This window comes from Lichenostomus cassidix, chromosome 20 (genome assembly GCF_008360975.1).
Source record: "Lichenostomus cassidix isolate B80296 chromosome 20, HeHo_3.0, whole genome shotgun sequence".
Taxonomy (NCBI): Eukaryota; Metazoa; Chordata; class Aves; order Passeriformes; family Meliphagidae; genus Lichenostomus; species Lichenostomus cassidix.
This window is the reverse complement of record NC_139500.1, coordinates 578678-598280: the sequence shown is the minus strand read 5'-3', so window position 1 is coordinate 598280 and position 19603 is coordinate 578678. Positions and strand designations below refer to the sequence as shown.

The following is a 19603-nucleotide window of genomic DNA, read 5'->3' as shown; positions in this document are numbered from 1 at the left end:
GTTCTGTTGGGGACATCCTCAGCTGCGGTTGACTTTGGAGTCTGTTCACAGTGGCATGGGGAGGTGGCTGGAAATAGCAGACCTACAGCTTGGGTGAAATTTTTTTTTTCTTTTTTTTTCCCATTTCCCAGATTATCCTCTTGATCTGAGCCACAATGACACCTTTCTGCAAGCCACAACGTTTCTTCCTGAAGACTTTACCTACTTCCCCAACAACACTTGTCCTGAGAGGCTCCCTTCTATGAGTGAGTAGCATCCTGACAGCCCTGTGCCCCTCTCCTGCTCTCCATGGCTTTGGAGGGCCCATGGTGGCATTCCCAGTGTCACCATCGTTGCACCTTTCCCTGCCAGGCACCTAGGGATGAATGGGAGTGCTGTTTAGAGCTCAACTGCTCCTGGGAAATCATTGTTTACCCACCCTCAGGAATTAATCCCTGCTGTGTCGGAGGCATGTTTCCCTGCTGAAGCAGGAGCCCATCGCTTGGCAAACACAAACAAAAGAGGGATTGTGTGCTGGGAGCCGGTGAAAAGACTCTGCCAGCCCTTTTCCAGGGGCAGTGGCGGCAGGGTGGCTCCCTTGTGCCTCGGCAGTGCTGCCAGTCCCAGCTCCGAGCTGTGCCAGGGACAGCTGTGTCAGGGCTGCTGTGGGAGATGGGCTGCACACCCCCAGGGAGCTGGAGCTGGGAGAAATGCTTCCACCAAAGCCATCCTCAGGTGGAAAATTGGGCTTTTGAGGGCAAATGTTTCCATAGGGGAGGAATGCTCTCTGCTGAGGTGGGGTGTTTAGTCTGCTGGAAACATGCAGGGAGGAGTAGAGGGCTACCCCAGCTGGCGTGGGGCTATCATGGATAACTGCAGCCACAAAGGCTGAAGAGACAGAGGTGTTACATCAGCAGCATCTAACTGGTTTTCCTGGTGCTGGGGAAAAGAAGTTGAGTGCTGGGGATGGAGGGCAGGGATGCAGCAAAGTGCTGCCCCAGGACCACAGCAGCTCCTCACCCCCTGCTGCTTCCCCCACTTTGCAGAGGGCCCCATCGATGTAAATATGAGTGAGATCACCATGGAGGATATCCACCAGTTCTTCTCTAAAGACCCTTCTATCAAGCTGGGAGGGCACTGGAAGCCGAGTGACTGCCTGCCTCGCTGGAAGGTAACTGGGAGCTGGGCAGCCCCTGCTCAGTGCAGGGGGACAGGGAGTCCTGGGCAGGTGGTGAGGAGATGTTAATGGGAGCATCTCTGCTGTGCTGCATCTTCAGAGCAATGATGTGAAGAGCTCTGAAGTGTGGGAATGCAGTGCCCAGGGAAGAAACAGTGAACTCAAGGGCTGCTTTAGTGTCCCCAGTGCTGGGCAGAGGTGAAGAGGGGGCACTGCAAGTCTCCCTTCCACTCAAGATGACATTGAATTTTTCCAAAGCAACAATTGCTTAAAAAGTGAATAGGAAATCCATGTTTTGGGAGTTGGAAGGGTTTCAGGGTCCTGCTCTTATAGCCCCACACCAGCCAGTTGTGCTCCCCAGCGTGGGGTCAGCAGCGGGTGCAGTGCAGTGACAACCATGTCCTCTCCTCATCAGGTGGCGATCCTGATCCCATTCCGCAATCGATATGAGCATCTTCCTGTCCTCTTCAGACACCTCATTCCCATGCTGCAGCGGCAACGTTTACAGTTCGCCTTCTACGTCGTGGAACAAGTGAGTGAGCATGGGGCACAGACACACTGCCCTCAAAATGAGTCTGCCAGTGCCACAAGTGCAGCTCTGCCCTGTCCCGAGGAGTGTCCCTGACAGATCACATCTCTTTGATGTGGCAGGTGTAGGGGTCATGTTGCACTGTGTAAGTTGTCCTGTTGTGTCTAAAAGTGTAACAGCTAAGAGATGTGCCCATAAATGACTGGTTTTATCTGAAAAATAGAGATCTGGGGATTTGTGGTGTTGTTTTATTTTTTTAATTCTGTTTTGTAGGAGGTTTTTTTTTTTGTTTGTTTTTTTAAAAAGCTTTGGACCAGGTATTTGCAGTTCAGACAATGCTGCAGTTTTTTGTATATCCCTGCTGTAGTTCCAGGCAGCATCCCCTAGGCACAGGAATGTCCTAACCAGAGTTAGGTATTTCATGTAGAACATGACTATCATTTGATGTGTATGTGGACCTCTCACTTCAGCTGTTTGGCTTCATCCACCCAGTAAATGTGGCTCCATATTTAGCTCTAGCTTAAAAGATTGATCAAAATTGGGGTTTTTTTCAAGTGTCTGAGTAACAAGGCTTCAGCATCTTTATTTTTGCTCCTGCACTGTAAGTTGAATATTTCGGTGTTGGTTGATCCCACTAGACTTCAATACATCACTCCTTTCATGGTGCCCATGTGGGAGCTGGTTGCCCTCTAGTTTTCTAGACAGGGCTGAGAACACACACAGAGCATGAACTGTAAGGACGCCCCTTGAGAAAGGACTTTCTCCCTGCTAGGCTGGAAACCAACCCTTTAATCGTGCCATGCTCTTCAACGTTGGCTTTCGGGAAGCAATGAAGGACTTGGACTGGGATTGCCTCATCTTTCACGATGTGGACCACATACCAGAGAACGACCGTAACTACTATGGGTGTGGACAGATGCCGAGGCACTTTGCAGCCAAGCTGGATAAGTACATGTACCTGTAAGCACTGTTCTTCCTCCCTGCTGCCATAACTGCTAAGGAGCCAATGTTAGATTTAATTTATTTCTTTTTAAGGCAGAGAATGCATCTGGGTTTGTTCTCAGGCTTTGTGCAAAGGGAACGTGAGAGGGAATAGCAGAGAGCATCCTCAGGGCTTAGGCTTTGCCACGGCAGGCGGAAGAGCCAGTGGGTTCTGCCCTGACCCTTCTCTCCCCCTCAGGCTCCCATACAACGAGTTCTTTGGAGGGGTGAGTGGCCTGACTGTCAAGCAGTTCCAGAAGATCAACGGATTCCCTAACGCCTTCTGGGGCTGGGGTGGTGAGGATGACGACCTCTGGAACAGGTACAGACTCCCCAGGCCCTGGTGGTGGTTCTCTGAGCTGAGCCTGGCACGTGCTCTGGGGGGACAGTTGTCACCTTCAGGGCTGGCTGCAGTGGCTCAGTGGGAATAGGGGCTGTTCCAGCCTGTGCAGGCAGTGGATGGGAAGCAGAGAAGTGCTGGTTGGGAAACTGCTGGCTCTGTGCACAGCATCCCACACAGCTGAGCAGGGTTCCGAGGTGCCGAGTGCTGTGTGACAGCCCTGAGCCCCGGCTGCAGGGGGAGGTTTGTGTGGCTTCTCTGTGGGTGGCAAGGCCGAGCTACGGCCAGAGCCCCAGGAGCTCTGACTGTGCAGCCCTGGGAGCACTTCCAGCACCGCAAACACAACGGGTGATTATTTTTTGTTTATTTTATTTTATTTCTCCCCTTCCAAATGCAGAGTACAGTATGCAGGCTACTCAGTGACTCGACCAGAAGGAGACACAGGGAAATACAAATCAATTCCTCACCATCATCGGGGAGAAGTGCAGTTCCTAGGAAGGCAAGTAAATTTTTTAAAGAATCTTAAAGCCCTTCACAAAGAGTCTGTACCATGTAGGAGGTTCCCTGCAGCTGTTTGAGGGCAGTAACAGCCTGAACTCTTGAAAGAAAGTAACTGCAGGGAGATGGAGGCAGAGTGTTGCCAGGATTCCTCCATCCCTGCATTTTGTACTCTGCATCCCTACAGTGAGGGATCCTTACTTTGCGGCTGTTTGGATGCTATCCAAAGGAGGGGATTGTCAGCATGATAGGCTGAAGGCCTGTCCTTTATCTCCAGAGGAAAGTACAGGGGTGACTATTGCCAGCTGTCAGAGAAGCTTCAGGGTTTTTGGAAGACACCAAGTGCTGAAGGAGACATTGCTCAGCCTGCAGAAGGCACACAGCAGGGATTGTCCTGGAGTGTGGCTGCTAAAGTTTTGGGTGTCCCTGGCAGCACTCACAAAGTGCAACAGCAACATCCTCTCCATTCTTCTGTTCCTCCTTCTTGGCCCCAAACTGGCATGGGTGTCCAGAACCCCTGAACTCAGGGTATGCTCTCTTGGGAGGCTTCAGACACCCATCAGGAGTGCTAGCTGTTCCCTGGACCAAAGGAGAACAAGTACTGTGTGAATTTTGTCTTTTTTCTCAAGATAAATTCTCCCTGGAGCTCTCCAGGAGGGCTCCAACCCCATTGTCCCAGAGCCACGGTTGTTTCAGAGAGTACAAGGTTTGACTGACTGCTTTTGCCTGAAGACTGCAGTGGAATTTGAGTCCTCTGAAAACTGTGCAGCAGAAAACCAGAGAATTATATCTTTCACAAACAACTTCAGGAATTAACATTTGTAGCTGAGGAGCTGCTGGATGAGCAGTGTGAGCTCTGTTCTATGGAGGGGCTTTAGGCTGCTGCTGTGAAGATTTGAGCTATCTGCTGGTATTTTTTTGCAGGAGGCTCATTTTTGGGGGTGTTTCCATTTGAATTTCCATCTTTAGCCCTACTTTTTATTTCTCTGTTAGACAGAATGCAGCCAGTCAGAGATGCTTCTCTTACTTCACTCTTGAAAAGAAGTTGCTTTTGGCTTAAAAAGCCATATTTAGTCAGACCCTTGAAGCATGGCAGGCTGATAACGCTGTGGGATTGAGCTCTGGTCCCTGACGATTCCCTGGTCTCCTGGCCCCAGGCAGCAGCCTAAGCTCCACATCAGCAGGAGCTGTGGGTCTGTGCAGTGGGGTGGGGAGATGTGCTTGAGGCTGTTTTTGTGCACCAGCTGCAGCTTCCTTCCCCAAACCACTATTCCGCAAGTTTTACTTCCTCATCCCCATCCCTCAGACCAAAGCCATTTACTTCTGTTCTTGTTCATGTCTGGTTTCATAGAAGTGGCAAGGACCCCTGTATCCCTGTGTCCCTGTGTGTGTCCCTTTGTCCCTGTATCACCCATCTGGGGTTCTCTCAGATGGTGTGGCTGGTGAGGGCTTGTCAGGACCCCCAAGCTCAGCCCCTCCTGGGAATGGGACCTGCAGGCTTTGGGCAGGAATCACAGGTTATTTTGGCAGCTGAATGCTTGCTGGTGGCACAGTGAGCATTTTGCCATTTTTCAGGTAATGGACTTTTCTGGAATTTTCCTGTATTTACTACCACAGCATTATTTAAAATGTGATGGTTGCCTTTATTAAGATCTCAGAGGTTTGTTGTTCTGTAGCAGCTGCTGGGACTTGCTCTTGGGAAGGTGTTGTAGCATTGGGAGGAGTTTGCAGGTACTGTGAGATCCATGGAAGTGATTCTGGCCTCTGGTTCTCGTTGCACAGGTACGCCTTGCTGAGGAAGTCAAAAGAAAGGCAAGCCTTGGACGGCCTCAATAACTTGAACTACTTTCCAAACGTCACATATGACGCCTTGTATAAGAACATCACTGTTAACCTGACACCAGAGCTGGCTCTGGTGACCGAATATTAAGAGGAGAAAATAACTTTGCTCTGCCCTTCACCAAGAAAGCACCACTCTAGACTTTCTTTTCCAAGGGTTATCAAGGACAAACAACACTTTGTCTAATGAAGGATCACAGTATTTTGGAGAATGAGGCTGAAAGTGCACGCACAAATTGCCCTAGCTGTACCAATCCAGCCCGATACCCGGGCAGCGAGCTCAGCAGTCTCTTTATTTTTTCTGCCACTTGCTTTCTGGGTTTCAGGACAACGGTTTGACCTGCTGCTCTCGTCTCCACATTCCTCCTCCAGCAATCTCTGGCACTGGGACTCTCCTCCGATGCGCTTTCTCCTCCGGGAAGCGGCTCAGCTGAGGGACTCTGGCTTCTTGACGGTGAACGTCTGGAGCAATTTGGTTGGCAACTGCCATGGTGGGAGATCAAACGACTTCTGATGCCGTTCTTCTATGTCTGTGCGGTTTTTTAAACGACCTGCTTGAAGTATATATAACAGAATCGCTTCTTAAAGAAGTGTAAGTGTAAATATGCTGTGTAAATTGCCCCTTTTTATTTTTCTCCTATGGCTCAAGTCAGTGCGAGAGGTTTACATATGGTCACTCATTTTAGTCCTGAGTTCTGTAAACACTTGTATGAGCATCACTGTACTTGTGCAAGGTGTTCCCTTTTAAGCCAGTGAGACTGCTTGCGTGATTCCAGCCGGGCATATGCAGAAATATTTGTGGGCCAGGGCCCAGAACCTTCCAATGCAGTGGGTGACAAATACAGCTGGGTCATCACTCATTCCAGAAACCACAGGGGTGGCTCATTCCAGGGAGGGTGAGGAAATGCGAATATTTATTAAAATACCTCCCTTTTCTGTCACTTTCACAACACGATGTGCGAATGAATCCAAAAGCCATATGGAACTCAGTCCCATGCCCATTGCTCTGTATCCCACCGAGGGCAGGGTGAGCCTGGCAAGCTGCTCAGTGCTCACTTGATGGGTCTGGGGGAGCACAGCCCCTGGGCCAGGATGGAGCTGCTGTTCCCACACATGCCCTCCCTGGACAGCAGTGCACGCCTTCACTCTGGAACATGCTGGAACGGTTGGGAGGTTGGATTGGTTTGCATTTCTCATGTAAATCCAGCAGCACACTGAGGTGCTGTTGCAGCCAGGCAGTGCACTGCGCTGTCCCCCTCAGCACCTGGGGCACGGGCACAGCCAGGGGGCACGGGGTCACCGCTCAGTGAGAGACATGAAGGACACATGACAGTATGAGGACCGGAAGCCAGAGCTTGGTCTGACAGCCCATCCAGCCATCCAATGCCATCCTTCTTTTCTCCACAGCCGCTGTGGGCAGCCTGGGCTCCAGGCCCTGTCCCCACAGACACAGTCCAGCCCTTACACAGCACTGACACCACCACTTTCACTGGACCTCTCTGACTTAAAAGTAAATACGTTGGGTGTTGTTTTTAGTTTTTATTTCCACACAACAAGGGCGGGTACTTGACCTCCGAAGGACTTTAACTCTTTTCTTTGCATTGTTTACCTTCGGTTTCCTTAACTTCTCATGGTTTACATTGTTTTCTGAGTTCCGTGGACGTATGATCCCCATACGCATCTGTGGTGGGTGTGACTGCCCAGGGCATTCCTAACCTGTATCCAGAAAACATTAGTTTAGAAAACACGAGTTTTGTGTAGATCTTATCGGCTGGCATGAGAGGACAGCGAGCCTGCCCTTGAAAAGCGCTGATGAGTTTGTAACTTAGGTTTTAAAGTCTCTGAACTTACATGTACTTTAAACTTGCTTCCCGAGGGGATTCAGCCTGGTTATTTATAGGCAGAGGTGAGGATTTGCTTTTTCTGGCGCATACAGCAATAAAGACTTTTGCTTCAGAATCTTGATCTGTAATTCACATGGACCCTTTCTGGGTGCTGAACCCGTGTTACCCTGCCCCTCTTTTCTTTCATCTTGAGACCTTGCTAGAAACCTGTCTTTGTTTAATGGTGCTTCAAACAAGGAATGTATTTCAACTAGTCCAAGTTCACTACCCTGGAATCATGCATGTGTGTGTGAGTAGGTGTTGAACTACCGTAGTTGGGATCCTCAGCCTTCCATGTCCCTGACACCCATCACACCTGGTGTGGAACAAAAGCCGTTACCTCTGCTCAGAACTGCACTCTGCGGTTGGCACAGAAGGGTCCATCCCCAGCAGCATCCCATCCTTTGTTCTAACCATGTTGAATTTCTTTTCCCTTTTTAAAATGTGGATTATCCGAAAATGTGCACTGTTAATCTTATCAGCTATGTCAAATACTGTATAGTAAATGTAACTGTTAAAAACATACTGTCAAGCGCATGTGCTGTTATGGTGTAAAAATTCTCATATTAAGGAGAACTTGTACATATTCTGGCAGCTGAAGTTCAACAAGGCCACTTGTTTGCCCCTTCCATGTCAGCGCCATCAGTCAACCCTGCTGGAGGGCAGGTCCTGTGTGATGCTGATTTATTTTTTTTAAATGAGCCATGTGGGTTTTATTTGCAAAACTATTTATTGACAGTTAATTCTCTGTAAAGCTCTGCTTCTCTAAGGGAGGTACTGTCTGAGCAATGGCCGCGCGCTTCGGGCTCCTCACCATCAGAAGTGGCTTTAAACTCTCAAGTAGCTTTCCATCATCATGGCTTTTGAGCTTACTGTTATGTTTTTAAGAGGTGCCAGGGGGACGTTTTTGCACTGAAGATTAGTGTTTTACAACACACACACACTTCTCAGCAAAGCAATCCTTTGTGTCATTACATTTATTTACCCATGTGTTTGTACATTTTTGTATTTGTTAATTTATGAATGATTTTTTCAGTAAAAAATACATATCCAAGAACACAGACTGCAGTGGTTGCTTTTTTTTTTTTTCTTACAGTAGGAGATGAGAATTGTAAGCCCAGTAAGTGCTTATGGGAGTATGAGTCAAAAAGGGTGAGCTCTGGATGATAAAATCTGGTTAGAAATTTTTCATTAGGACTGGCCAGCAGTAAATTGAGTGTGAGATGTGGATGCTTCTCAAACTCTTCCTGTTGTGTAGGCGCTTAAGCCTTTTTTCCAAGCATCTATTTCAGTGTAGTTCTGATGGAGGGGTCAGCTGCCTTAGTGTGTTAGGAAGACACTTGGCTGAAAGTGGTGCAGGGCTCAGGACTGGTGGTGGGGACTGTTGGTGATTGGATTTTTTAGCAAACCCAGGCAGACAGGCAAGCTTCCTTGCAGCAGCTTTAAAATATCTTTCTCCTGCTCTGCAGCATACAGGCATGCTGGAATAAATAGCTGGCAGCCCTGGGTTGCTCCAAGCCTTGCCTTTTTTTAGCTCTCTGTCTTCTGGGAAGCTTCCTCCCACCCACGGTGCTGGGCTGGAGCCTGCGGGGTGCCAGGCTCCTTCCAGCCCCTGCTGCTGCCTGGGATGGCAGCCTCGCTGCCCAGCACTCACAGGAGTGGGGCTGGGAGCCTGGGGAGCCTGGTCGGGTAGTGCTGGGAGTTTCTGACCTGCTTGGGGAATCCCTGTGGTCCTCCACGGGTACCCAGCTGTGGGGTTCATTGCCTGTGTCACCCACAGTGGCTGGCAGAGATGGATGCACATGGAGATGGATGCACATGGAGAAGGTTGGGATTGCTCCTCTATGAGGAACAAGAAGGGCAGGGAAGCCTCAGCCCCTGTCCCAGGTGGGTGCATGGAAACCCCTTGCTGGGGCAGCAACAAACAGAGGAGCTGGGAGCAAACCTGCTTTGGGGTGGGCTGTGTCAAGGAGAGGAGCCCTGCAAGGGCCTGGCATGGCAGCATGGCCAAGGCAGGACTGAGCCCAGCTTCCCTCGGGAGCAGCCCCCACTGCAGGGAAGAGCATTCCCTTCGTGGGCTGAGAACAGCTCAGCCTTCTATGCTGCAGCATCCCCTAGCTCTGCAGTGTGTAAAAAACCCCCAACCTAACAAAAAAACAGCTACCAAAGCAGGGGCTTTCTCCCTCTCCCCTGCTGTTCTCCCATGATCAGTACCGATAGCAGCTAAAAGGGGGAAACCAGTAACTCAGCTGGGTGAAGCAAGAGCAAGCACTCCCCTCTGGGCAGTGGGGACTGGCACTGCCATGGATGCCACCCCCTGGTGCTCCAGGACTGCAGAACGAGTGGGTGGCTGGGGGTGGATCACGGTGGCTGAGCCAAACAGGTCAGCCGGGGAGAACCAGAGGATGCCTGGACACACGGTTGAGAAATCGTCTCCATCAGTGCAGCCTCGAGCCACAGGGACAGTCTGAAGGCCACGGATGCGTTGACACGTTTGGGACTCTTGCACAACCACCCACATGGCTGGGGCCTCCTGCTCACCTGCACGGCAGGTTCCTGCTGGCCATAAACCCGCGAGTCACCTTGTGCCAGGTGCCTCGCTCCGGGGCCAGTGTGAGCTGCGGCAGTGCTACGCTTCCTGCAGGACCAGGCAAATCCTCCGTGCCCTGCTCTGCCTCGGGAGGAGTCAGGACGGGCAGTGCCTCCCCAGGAGCGCAGGCACAGCCGATGGCCTCAGCGCAGTCCACGCACACCTCGGCCGTGCTGCAGCTTGCATTTCCCACAGGACACGCTGGAGAGCAGCGATGGCCGTGATGCAGCCAACCTTGCGCTGCTCAGGAATCCCTCCGGGACATCCAGGCTCCTTCCTCCCCACCCTCAGCCCAGCACTGCTTCCCTCTGATTGCATTCGAGCAGCTGATCCCAGTATTGGGGTGATGGCCCCGGATCCAGCCCGGGCACATGTGCGGCAGGGGCTTTGTTATCAATAGCTGCCTCCAGCACAGGGCTGAGAGCTGATCCCCGAGCCTGAGCGCAGCTAGACAAAGCACATTCATTCATAATTCAGAGCCACTGCTGCAGCTGCAGACGTTTCACAGGTGACTGAGCTGCAAAGCCTGGAGACGCCCGGCCCGGGCACAGCAGCAGCCAGGCCTAGGCCACAGAGCGGGGATGAGGCTGCCGGCCTGAAGAGAGCTCACTCCTTTGGGGTTTAGAGTCTGCGTAGGGGGATCGAATGAGCCACCGACTGAGGGCCGGGTGGGGGCCGGGCTGGGCTGGGCTGGACAGAGGGCCGAGTTGGGAGATGGCTGGACTGGGCTGGGCTGAAGGATGGACTGGGGCTGAGCTGAGGGCCGGGCCGGGCCGGGCTGGGCTGAGGGCTGGGCTGGGCTGAGGGCCAGGCCGGGCTGGGCTGAGGGCCGGGCTGGGCTGGGCTGGGCTGAGGGCCGGGCTGGGCTGGGCCGGGCTGGGCTGGGCTGGGCTGGGCTGAGGGCCGGGCTGGGCTGGGCTGGGCCGGGCCGGGCTGGGCTGGGCTGGGCTGGGCTGAGGGCCGGGCTGGGCTGGGCTGGGCCGGGCTCCCCGAGCGGTGGCAGAGCGCGCTCCCGCAGTGCCCCCTGGCGGCAGCGGCAGGAGAGATCCCGCTGCACCCTGGCAGGGCTGCGGGGCTGCCACGTGTGTCCTGCGTGTGTCCTTTGTGTGTCCCTGTGTGTGTCCTTGTGTGTGTCCCTGCGTGTGTCCCTGTGTGTGTCCCTGTGTGTGTCCTTGTGTGTGTCCCTGTGTGTGTCCCTGTGTGTGTCCTTGTGTGTGTCCTTTGTGTGTCCCTGTGTGCGTCCCTGTGTGTGTCCCTGCGTGTGTCCTTGTGTGTCCTTGTGTGTGTCCTGCGTGTGTCCTGTGTGTGTCCCTGTGTGTGTCCTTGTGTGTGTCCTTGTGTGTGTCCCTGTGTGTGTCCTTGTGTGTGTCCTTGTGTGTGTCCCTGCGTGTGTCCCTGTGTGTGTCCTTGTGTGTGTCCCTGTGTGTGTCCTTGTGTGTGTCCTTGTGTGTGTCCCTGCGTGTGTCCCTGTGTGTGTCCCTGCGTGTGTCCCTGTATGTGTCCCTGCGTGTGTCCTTGTGTGTCCCTGTGTGCGTCCCTGTGTGTGTCCCTGCATGTGTCCCTTTGTCCCTGTATCCCCGTGTCCCTGTGTCCTTGTGTGTGTCCCTGTGTCCCTTTGTCCCTGTGTCCCCACCTGCAGGGCTGCCAGGCTTGTACCTGTATCAACACATGGCCTCTCCCTGGAGAACATGGGATTTCTCCTTGCTTGGGGAGCGACAGGGTCCAGGTCTTGCCAGAGGGGGAGAAATCGCAGCTTTTGAGAGACATTAAGTATAGAGGGAAAGTGAAGTCCCCACGTGGCTAGGGCGTGGGGCAGCTGGTGCGGAAGCAGCTGATATCTTTTGTTTTTTGGCATGAAACAAAGCCTGGCCTTGAAGGTGCTCCCAGACATCCTTGTGACACTCCCAGTGTTCCTGGGTAAGTTACCCCTGCTCTTGCAGCTCTCACCTTCTACCAGGAAGAAACCATTGCAACTGGTTTTCAGCTGTTTAATTCACCCAGTACCTGGTAAAGATCCCCCTTCCCACTGCCCCTTCATAGAGTGGTCTGAGCCTGCTGGTGATTTTCTTGTCCTTTGACCAAAAGCAGGGGAAGTGCTGAGCTGAAGAGGAACATTTGTCCTGAAACTCAAAAATGATGTTTCATATTTGTGCTATTTTACCCTTCTGTTAAGTCCTTTTCTCTATTAAGACTTATCAACGCAACAATTTTCTTCTTTTAAACAATGTCAAAGCTTTGTTTTAAAGAAAAAAGAAAGGTAGATTTTTTTTTTTTTTTAAAGCTTGGACATTTTTTATCTCCCCCTATTTTCCTTCCCTGCCTGTTTTGGCCCAAAAGCCAGGTGTCGGACTGCACAGGAGGAGGTTGGGATGTAAGCTGGGACAATCTGGGAAGGCATTTGGAAAATGAGACAGGTGTTTCTGCACATCCCACAGGTCTATCTTTAGAGGCTTTTTCCCCAGTGAGAAGTTTGCAGGGAACAATGTGTCTCTTTGAAAATCAAGGTGTCTTGAAGGCTTAACTCACTCATCCCTGCTCCAAAACCCTGTGCAAGCCAGTGGCAGCAGCTGATCCCCTGGAAGCATGTCCTGTGTCCCATCAAGTGCAGTTTAGGATGGGGCGAATTTTTAAACTTGATCCCGCAGTCCTTTCAAGTTCTCTCCCCTCCTGAGACTCTGCAGTCCATGTTTTTCTTCTACACCCATGCTCACTGCAAAGTCTGCCTGTGGTTTATGTTGTTGCATTTCTGCTGCCCTCGTGTATCTGCCGTGTGTGAGCTGGATGATTTGAACAGTTCTTTGGGTTTTTCATGTTCTTATTTGGTAAACATAGGTTCGTGTTCTGGGAAATTCATCCCAGTGCTCCACGTGATCTGTGGGTATAAATCTACTCTGAACTAATGCTTATTGCCAACATTTTTCAAACCAGATATTGAACGAGAGAGGATTTTAGTTAATATAAACCAGTCAATTTGTGATGACAAAGTATTGCAAGACGTGTGAGGGAAGAGACAAGCTGCTGAAATGTTTGGCTAAAGTGAAGAACTGGAAAGTTGTTCTTTGTTCAGTGGTGTCCCAAAGCCCCTCTTGGGCAGGGTGTGGAGGCTGCACATCCCCAGCTGCCTCTGCCAGCTCCTGAAGGTGCTTTGGGAGGAGGATGGAGACCAACACTTCCAAATAGCCTTTGGCAGTGAGTGCTGGGTAAGGCTTCTGAAATTCAGCTGCTGTTTTGTTACTGGGTTTTGGGGGGGGTTGTCTTTTTTTTTTTTTTGTTTAAGATACCTTGAGAATGGATGTTTGGCTTGAGGTGCATTAAAAGTGCAGAGCCCTCAGTGTGAGGCTGCACCAACCCCTTCCCACCTTTCACCATGCAAAGGCTGATGGCTGCAGCTTGGACAGGTTGTGACCACTCAATAAACACAGTTTTGCTGGTTGCTTTCTGCTGGCTCAGGACACTGACTGAAGGACTGAAGGACACTGGCTTCTCCTGCTGGGACTTAATGGAGTTGGACTTGGAGATGGACTTAGAGATAATTCATATGGACCCCAGGCTCTGATAGGGAACTCAGCTCTCAGATATCACGGAGTTTGAGATTCATGTGGTCTAACACATGCAGATATTTTAAACATTCTCAGGTTTTCCAAGGCAGAGCAGTCTGTGGCTGAGCTGGGAAGTTTCCCTTATTCCCGGCGGGAATTAGCCCTTTCTCTCTCCTCCCTCCGTGCCCCGAGCTGACTCCCTGCGGTGGAGCCGAGAGTGGCAATAGATGGCACTGCTGGGATGGGCTGGAGCTGCTGCTCTGTGCCACGGCTCGAGGGGCATCGTTCCGCCCGAATCCGTCTGGGCTTCGTGTCCGAGCTGCGGATCCGTAATTTGGGCGACCCCGGTGCACAGTGACTGCAGCAAGACTTTCTGTCAGCACCTGAATGCCAGCTTGTTTCCATGCAGCGGAGAAGAAAGCATCTCTGGAAAGTTCTGTCTGAAAAGCTGGAGCAGCAAAGCAGCTGGGAAATACCCGGGATATCTACTGCTCGGGGCTGAGGTTCCCAGTGCTCTGCCCCAGCCCAGGCCAGGTCCAGACCCCACAAACCAGCGGGGACTTTCCCCCTGAGCCAGAGATCCGAGGAAGGAGGGAGAGGGAGGTTGCCTGCAGTGTTATTAACAAGAAAGAAATCAAGCCCTCTGAAATCAACTGCACTCTGGTTGTCTACCTTCCTAATATCCCTGATTGCTGGGGAGAAGCTGCTTTGAGACTGCTGCTGGGGCAGGTTGATTCTGCATCACATTGGCTCTCCAGCACTTCGTTCTCTTCTCAGTTTGACCTCAGCAAATGCATCTTCCCAGACAACTTGGTGATGCACAGGGGATGAAAACACACTCTCATCACAAGGAACACTTCGTCACTTATTCATAGCCCTGAGGTTTGCTGGGTGTGACCTAGAGAGACAGAGACAGGAGCTGCTTTATTCTTTGTGATGCATGACCAAGTCAGGCTGCTTCCAATATGAATGATTAAAGACCCACGTGCATTTATAACGACCATCTTCTAATTAAAAAGCAACCCTCTCCTTGAAAATTTAGGCAGCTACAGTGGCATCATGCTTACCAAAAATGAATTAATTATTTATGTGAAATACTCTGGTCTTTAAATTACTTGGGTTTAAAGTACTGCAAAGGCATTTGTATCAATAACAGTGCTATTTTGCTTCCACTTAATCATCACGATTTTATTTATTTATTTATTACCAAGAACAAAAATACCCAAGCTGGTCCATCTGACACTTCTCTGCACCACTTCTTCTCCCCATCTTACATTGCAATAGCTGAGGTTTTGCTGTTAAGAGGCTGTTTCACAGCCCACAGAAGGACTTGGTGCCATGTGTGAACCAGGTGACAAGGGCTTCTGTCCCCACCATGCATTTGTGACCACGGTGGTGCTGTCACTGACCCATTTGCTACTTTGCAGGGGCTCTGCTCACTCCAGCTTCTCACCTTTGAATAACTCTGAGTCCTCTTGAGTGTTTATTTTTAGGGTAATGTAGGCCCTGTGTTTTTCTGGCTTCTCCTATTTCTCCTAAAATTTCCTTCAGCCATGGCAGCAGTTCAAGGTGAATTAGAAGAAGTGAATTGAAGCAGAGGACATGCTGCAGAGCTGATGTGTGGGTGCAGCTGGATGGTGCAGAGGTTCTGGGCTGGTGCTCCTCTTCAGTCCATTTTGGTTACCAGTAACTTTTCATCTTCTCTTCTTTTTTCAACTATCAATTTTTTTTTTCTTAATATTTGCCATTCAAATCTGTTGGGATTCAAGCTGCCCTGTTGTTCAGCAGTCACCCCATTGGAATCAACATGTTGGTGTCAATATGCTGTTAATTCCAGAACAGGCAAGATTGTTTAGCAGAAGCAGCTTAGGAAACTAGGAACTGATGGGCTGCAGGAAGGTGGTGTTGTATTACAGCAATTTCTAAGTGGGGGCTCAATAGATTAATAACAGGATTTGCTAGTTTAAAGTAATGGAGAAGCACTGGGAGCAAGTGGAGCAGAAACCCCTTGAGTGCTGCTGCTGGGACAGAACTCCCACACTGGTGGCCATGGAAAGACAGACTGAGAACTGCTGAGTGTGCAACATGAGGTGAGTCCAGGGGACACTGAAAACCTTGGGTGCCTTCCAAAATACCAGACCTGATTCTGGTCACTGCAACCAAGATGACTCCTACTGCTCTCGGTGGCTGCTGGGTGTGTAACTGTAATGCACACATGAGGTTCTCACAGAACAATCACAGCTCCGTGTGGCTGGAAGGGACATGGAGGTGTCCCTAATCAATCCTCCTGTACCAAGCCAGGATCAATATGTCTAGCCCATCCCGACAGATGCTTTTCTTGAAAGCCTTAATGATGTCTCCACTCCCTATTCTACTTGGGCAAACTACCCCATGACTTTACACTTTCTTTCCCAACAGTCATCCTAATTCTCCCATCCTACCATATTTTGTCCAGTTCCCAGCAGACAAGGAACACAAGCCTTTGCTCTCTTCTACAGAAACCTTTTATGAATGGAAAGGTGTCACTCCATCTCTGCTCTGCCTTCCATTTCCATGAGTTGACCCATTTTCCTCCACCTCTCCTCAAAAGCTGTTTTCTGCATTTCTAGGCACTCCTTTTGCTGCCCTCTGGGCTCTCGCCAGTCTGGCCTGACTTTCTTGATGAGCAGTGCCCAAACTTGGATGCAGGACTCCAGCTGAGGCTCTAGTAGCAGGGCATGTGTCTCACATACAGCTTTTCTGTTTATGAATTCCAGCATGATAGCTGCAAAAAAAAGCAAACAATGTCCTGGTAGCCCTTGAGATTTGGACATGGTGAAGATGAGGACCATATAAGTACATAGATGGATGCGTGGGTGAAATGCAGACTTTCAGCAGTCAGACAAAAGAAACTGAGCTTGGAGAAGTGGCACTGCGGCAGCTGCTGGTGTTTGTGAGCCTCAGGTCTGCCCTGCTGGGTGTGGGAGGAGGGTCATTCCCACCCCAGGACACATCAGGAGCCCTGTGGTTGCTCCCCTAGTTTGCCATGCTGGGTGCTCCCAGCCCCTGTGGGCTCCACGAGCTGAGAGGGTCTGAACCTTCCTGCTGCCAGACTTGGGGTTTGGTGCATTTATCCACAGGCAGCTGGTAAAGCTGTTCTTTGCTTTCCACTCCTGGAGGAAAAAGCTCTCTGTGAGAAGATGGGTTGCACATTTTTCCCCTCCCCTTCAGCCCAAGTGTTAGGCAGGAGGCTGCAGCGTGATGCAAAGTTGGGCTCTGCAGAGGATGGCGGGGAGGCGTCGGAGGAGCCCGCGGTGGTGGCTGGAATTCCTGTTGCCATAACAACCCAATGCAGCCCTTAAATATAGAACCGGTTTTACCCCATAGCCCTGCTCTGTCCTCCCTTCTGTAACACAGCAAACAGGCTCTGCTCCCTCCTTGCTGCCAGCTGTAGATCCCAAAGGTCAGACATGGGGACACTTCTACAGCAAAGTGTGGTGTGGGGGGCCAAGAGACCCACTGATCATCGCTTTGGGGGTTCTGTTCTATTCACAGCTTTGGCATGTGGGCTCCAAATTCTGCTTTGGCCCAGTGAAAATCCTCGGGCAGGCTGGACTGAAAGAAGGGATCCCATGGAGGAGAAGAAAACACCTAACTGCTGGAGCAGCTGTGGCTGTGGAGTGGGAGGGCACTGAATCCAGCTGGGCACAGTGCAGCTCTCCTGGCAGGAATGGTACCAAATCCAGTTGAACCCCCTTAGCCTGGGATAAAGGTCATCACATGGAAAACTCACCGTGTGCCTTTGGTACCTCCAGTGTATGATTATGCTGCAAAACCATCTGCAACATTTATGTTTATTTCTCAGCAAATTGTGTAGATGCTTTTAAAAGTTGTTGTTTATCAATTTAATTAAATATTGTGGTTTATACCACAGATCAGGAAGAGTCCTAAACTTCAGGGATTATTTACTGGTGCAATATAGTGGGAGATTTCCCATAATCCTGGCTCTATAGCGTTGGATTCATTATTGTGGTGTAGCTGATGTAATTTCATTCTGCTAGTTTGTTGAAAGGATACTTGGATTGCAAAATCAAGCTGCTGATTGGCATGAAACACTAAAAGTAAGGTTTTCCTTTCCCTTGTTAATCTACAGAGAGGTGCAACCTGCAAATGTCAGATGAATCCCTCATTCTTTACCATCTCCAATAACAGTCTTAGTCCAGTTAATGCTGTGTAATTTTCTCCTGATTGAGTCATTGAAAAGTAGCTATCTTTCCTGAACTGGCCTTTCATGCCTATTAGAGATCAACAAATGGCGGAAAATTCCACCCTGAGAATTTTAATTTTGGCAAAGTTACAAGTAACTGAATACGGAACAACTTGGGCAGGTCAGGCAGGTACCTCCCAAATTCAGCAATAGGAGGCAGCTCTGCCAAACTGACTCCTTTATTCTTTTAGATACACTTTCCTTCTGTTGACCTCTTCTGAACTAGACTTGAAAGACGTTAGGTCATAAATCTTGGGGTTTAACAAGGAAAGATACTGCTTTGGGATATCACAGCCAGAAAAAGGACATCAGGGTTCAATATTAATTGAAAATTGAGTAAAACAGCAAGAACTCCCTTTCCACCGCTGTGTCTTGAGAATTGTTACTTTTTAACCCAACACATGAATTCACCAGTGCATTGGGATGATTAATTGGCAGAAAAAGTTGCCCTCAACCCACTCCCCTTGTTTACATCAGCTCTGTAGCTGTGGGACTGCAGCTTTGAGGCTGTCTGAGGGTGCCTGGGGGGCTTTGCCTGCTCTGCAGTCATTCCCAGTGTCTAAACACTGGACAGCTCATCCTGGAGATGTGTTTCAAGAGAAAACAACTGTCAGAATCTATAGGTTGCAACTTGCAATTAGTTTTGCACATTCATCCATTTCAGTACCACAGAGGCACTGAAGGACTGGGCTTGCTGGGGCTGTGATTATGGATTTTTACAGGTGCCCTGCAAGGCACTGGCTGGGAGGTCCATCTCCTCTCAGGCTGTGCCTTTCCAGCTGCTCAGTGCAGCTCCAGCTCTCTTTGAGGGGTTCTCCTTCAGGATCCCAGAACACTGAATTTAAACCCGGAAACTGTGAGCAGGCTACAGGATTTGTTTGTATCTTCAAAGTCACCCCCCTAAAATGTGCTTTAGTCCATATTAGGGCTGGAGCATCACATTTCTCCTGATTAAGCAAATGGTTGGGAGGTTTGGTTTCAAATTGCACTGCAAAGACTTGTAAAGCAAGCCACTGAAGTTCCTGGGAGGCTCCCTAGACAATACTGCTTGTTTGTGCTTGTTCCTATCCTAATTAAACTTTTTCCACAGGGAAACTTGTTTTAGTAAAATTTTTGCAAAATTGAACTGGCCTTTCTTGGCTTACTAAACTGAAATCCATGAAGACAGATGCTTTAAGAACAGTCTGAGACCTGCTGTTCACATTGCTGATTCTGACTTTTTACAATGCAGCTTTTCTGAATTCCCTTGTCTGCAGGGGCTCTGGGGGCTATTAGCTGCTTTAAGTGGAAAAGTAGCTGCAGGGACTATGGGCATTTGCTCCCAGAGGTAGCACATTCCCTGAAGCCACAACCCCTGAGATTCCCTCAGCCCACGTTAGCCTTCAGACAGCTGCCATCCAGCTCCCTTCCTCCTTTCCTCTGGAAGTGGAGAGGGTTTGTGCAGCTACAGGCAGCACCCCAAAAGCCAGCTCACATTTTATCAGGACTCTTACTGCAGAAAGGAGAAAAACACCCCTGCAGGACCAATGGCTTTAGGCTAGGAATAAATCGTAGCTGCTTTAAGGAGCTTACGGTCTACTGGAATGATACTTGTGTCGTCCTTGCTGATCAGAGGAGCTGGATCTCTGCTTGGCTTCCTCAGCCCCCCTGCACAGCCCTTCCCGAATCCAAGGCACTGGTCTGGGCAAGGCAGGCAAAGATCACCAACACACAGGCTGGGTGGGCTGCTGCAGGGTTCTCAGTTTGTGTCATTACACCCCATTTGTTCTCTCTGGTTCGCTGGATCTGTTCCCCTGCAGAACTCACACACAGCGGAAAGGGCATGTTTGGAAGAGATCATTAAAATTCACGGGGAGCAGTGCTGTCCCATGTGAAGAAGTTTAATCTGAGACAGCCTTCAAGAAAGGCTTATTGCAGCCTTCTGCAGCACCCACATGCACTTTGGGGAAAAATAAGGAAGGAGAACAGTGTTAGATAAGCTGCTTTGAAATGATCTTCATAA

General features: G+C 50.2%; 1 protein-coding gene and 1 long non-coding RNA gene across 2 annotated transcripts in view; both read left to right on the top strand.

Moving 5' to 3' along the window:
• B4GALT5 (beta-1,4-galactosyltransferase 5) overlaps nt 1-8283 on the top strand; it is a 33719-nt gene extending 25436 nt beyond the window's left edge. Inside the window, exons 3-9 of the mRNA XM_085079612.1 lie at nt 132-245; nt 1026-1150; nt 1572-1688; nt 2458-2645; nt 2866-2988; nt 3404-3505; nt 5287-8283. Coding sequence (XP_084935738.1) covers nt 132-245; nt 1026-1150; nt 1572-1688; nt 2458-2645; nt 2866-2988; nt 3404-3505; nt 5287-5434 — 917 coding nt within the window. The 3' untranslated portion in view covers nt 5435-8283. The remainder of the gene's footprint in view (nt 1-131; nt 246-1025; nt 1151-1571; nt 1689-2457; nt 2646-2865; nt 2989-3403; nt 3506-5286) is intronic.
• Nucleotides 8284-13719: 5436 nt separating this feature from the next.
• LOC146428494 (uncharacterized) lies at nt 13720-17337 on the top strand. The gene is made up of 2 exons (XR_014855960.1): nt 13720-16797; nt 16890-17337. It is a non-coding gene; the product is annotated as an uncharacterized LOC146428494 (long non-coding RNA).
• Nucleotides 17338-19603: the final 2266 nt, after the last annotated feature.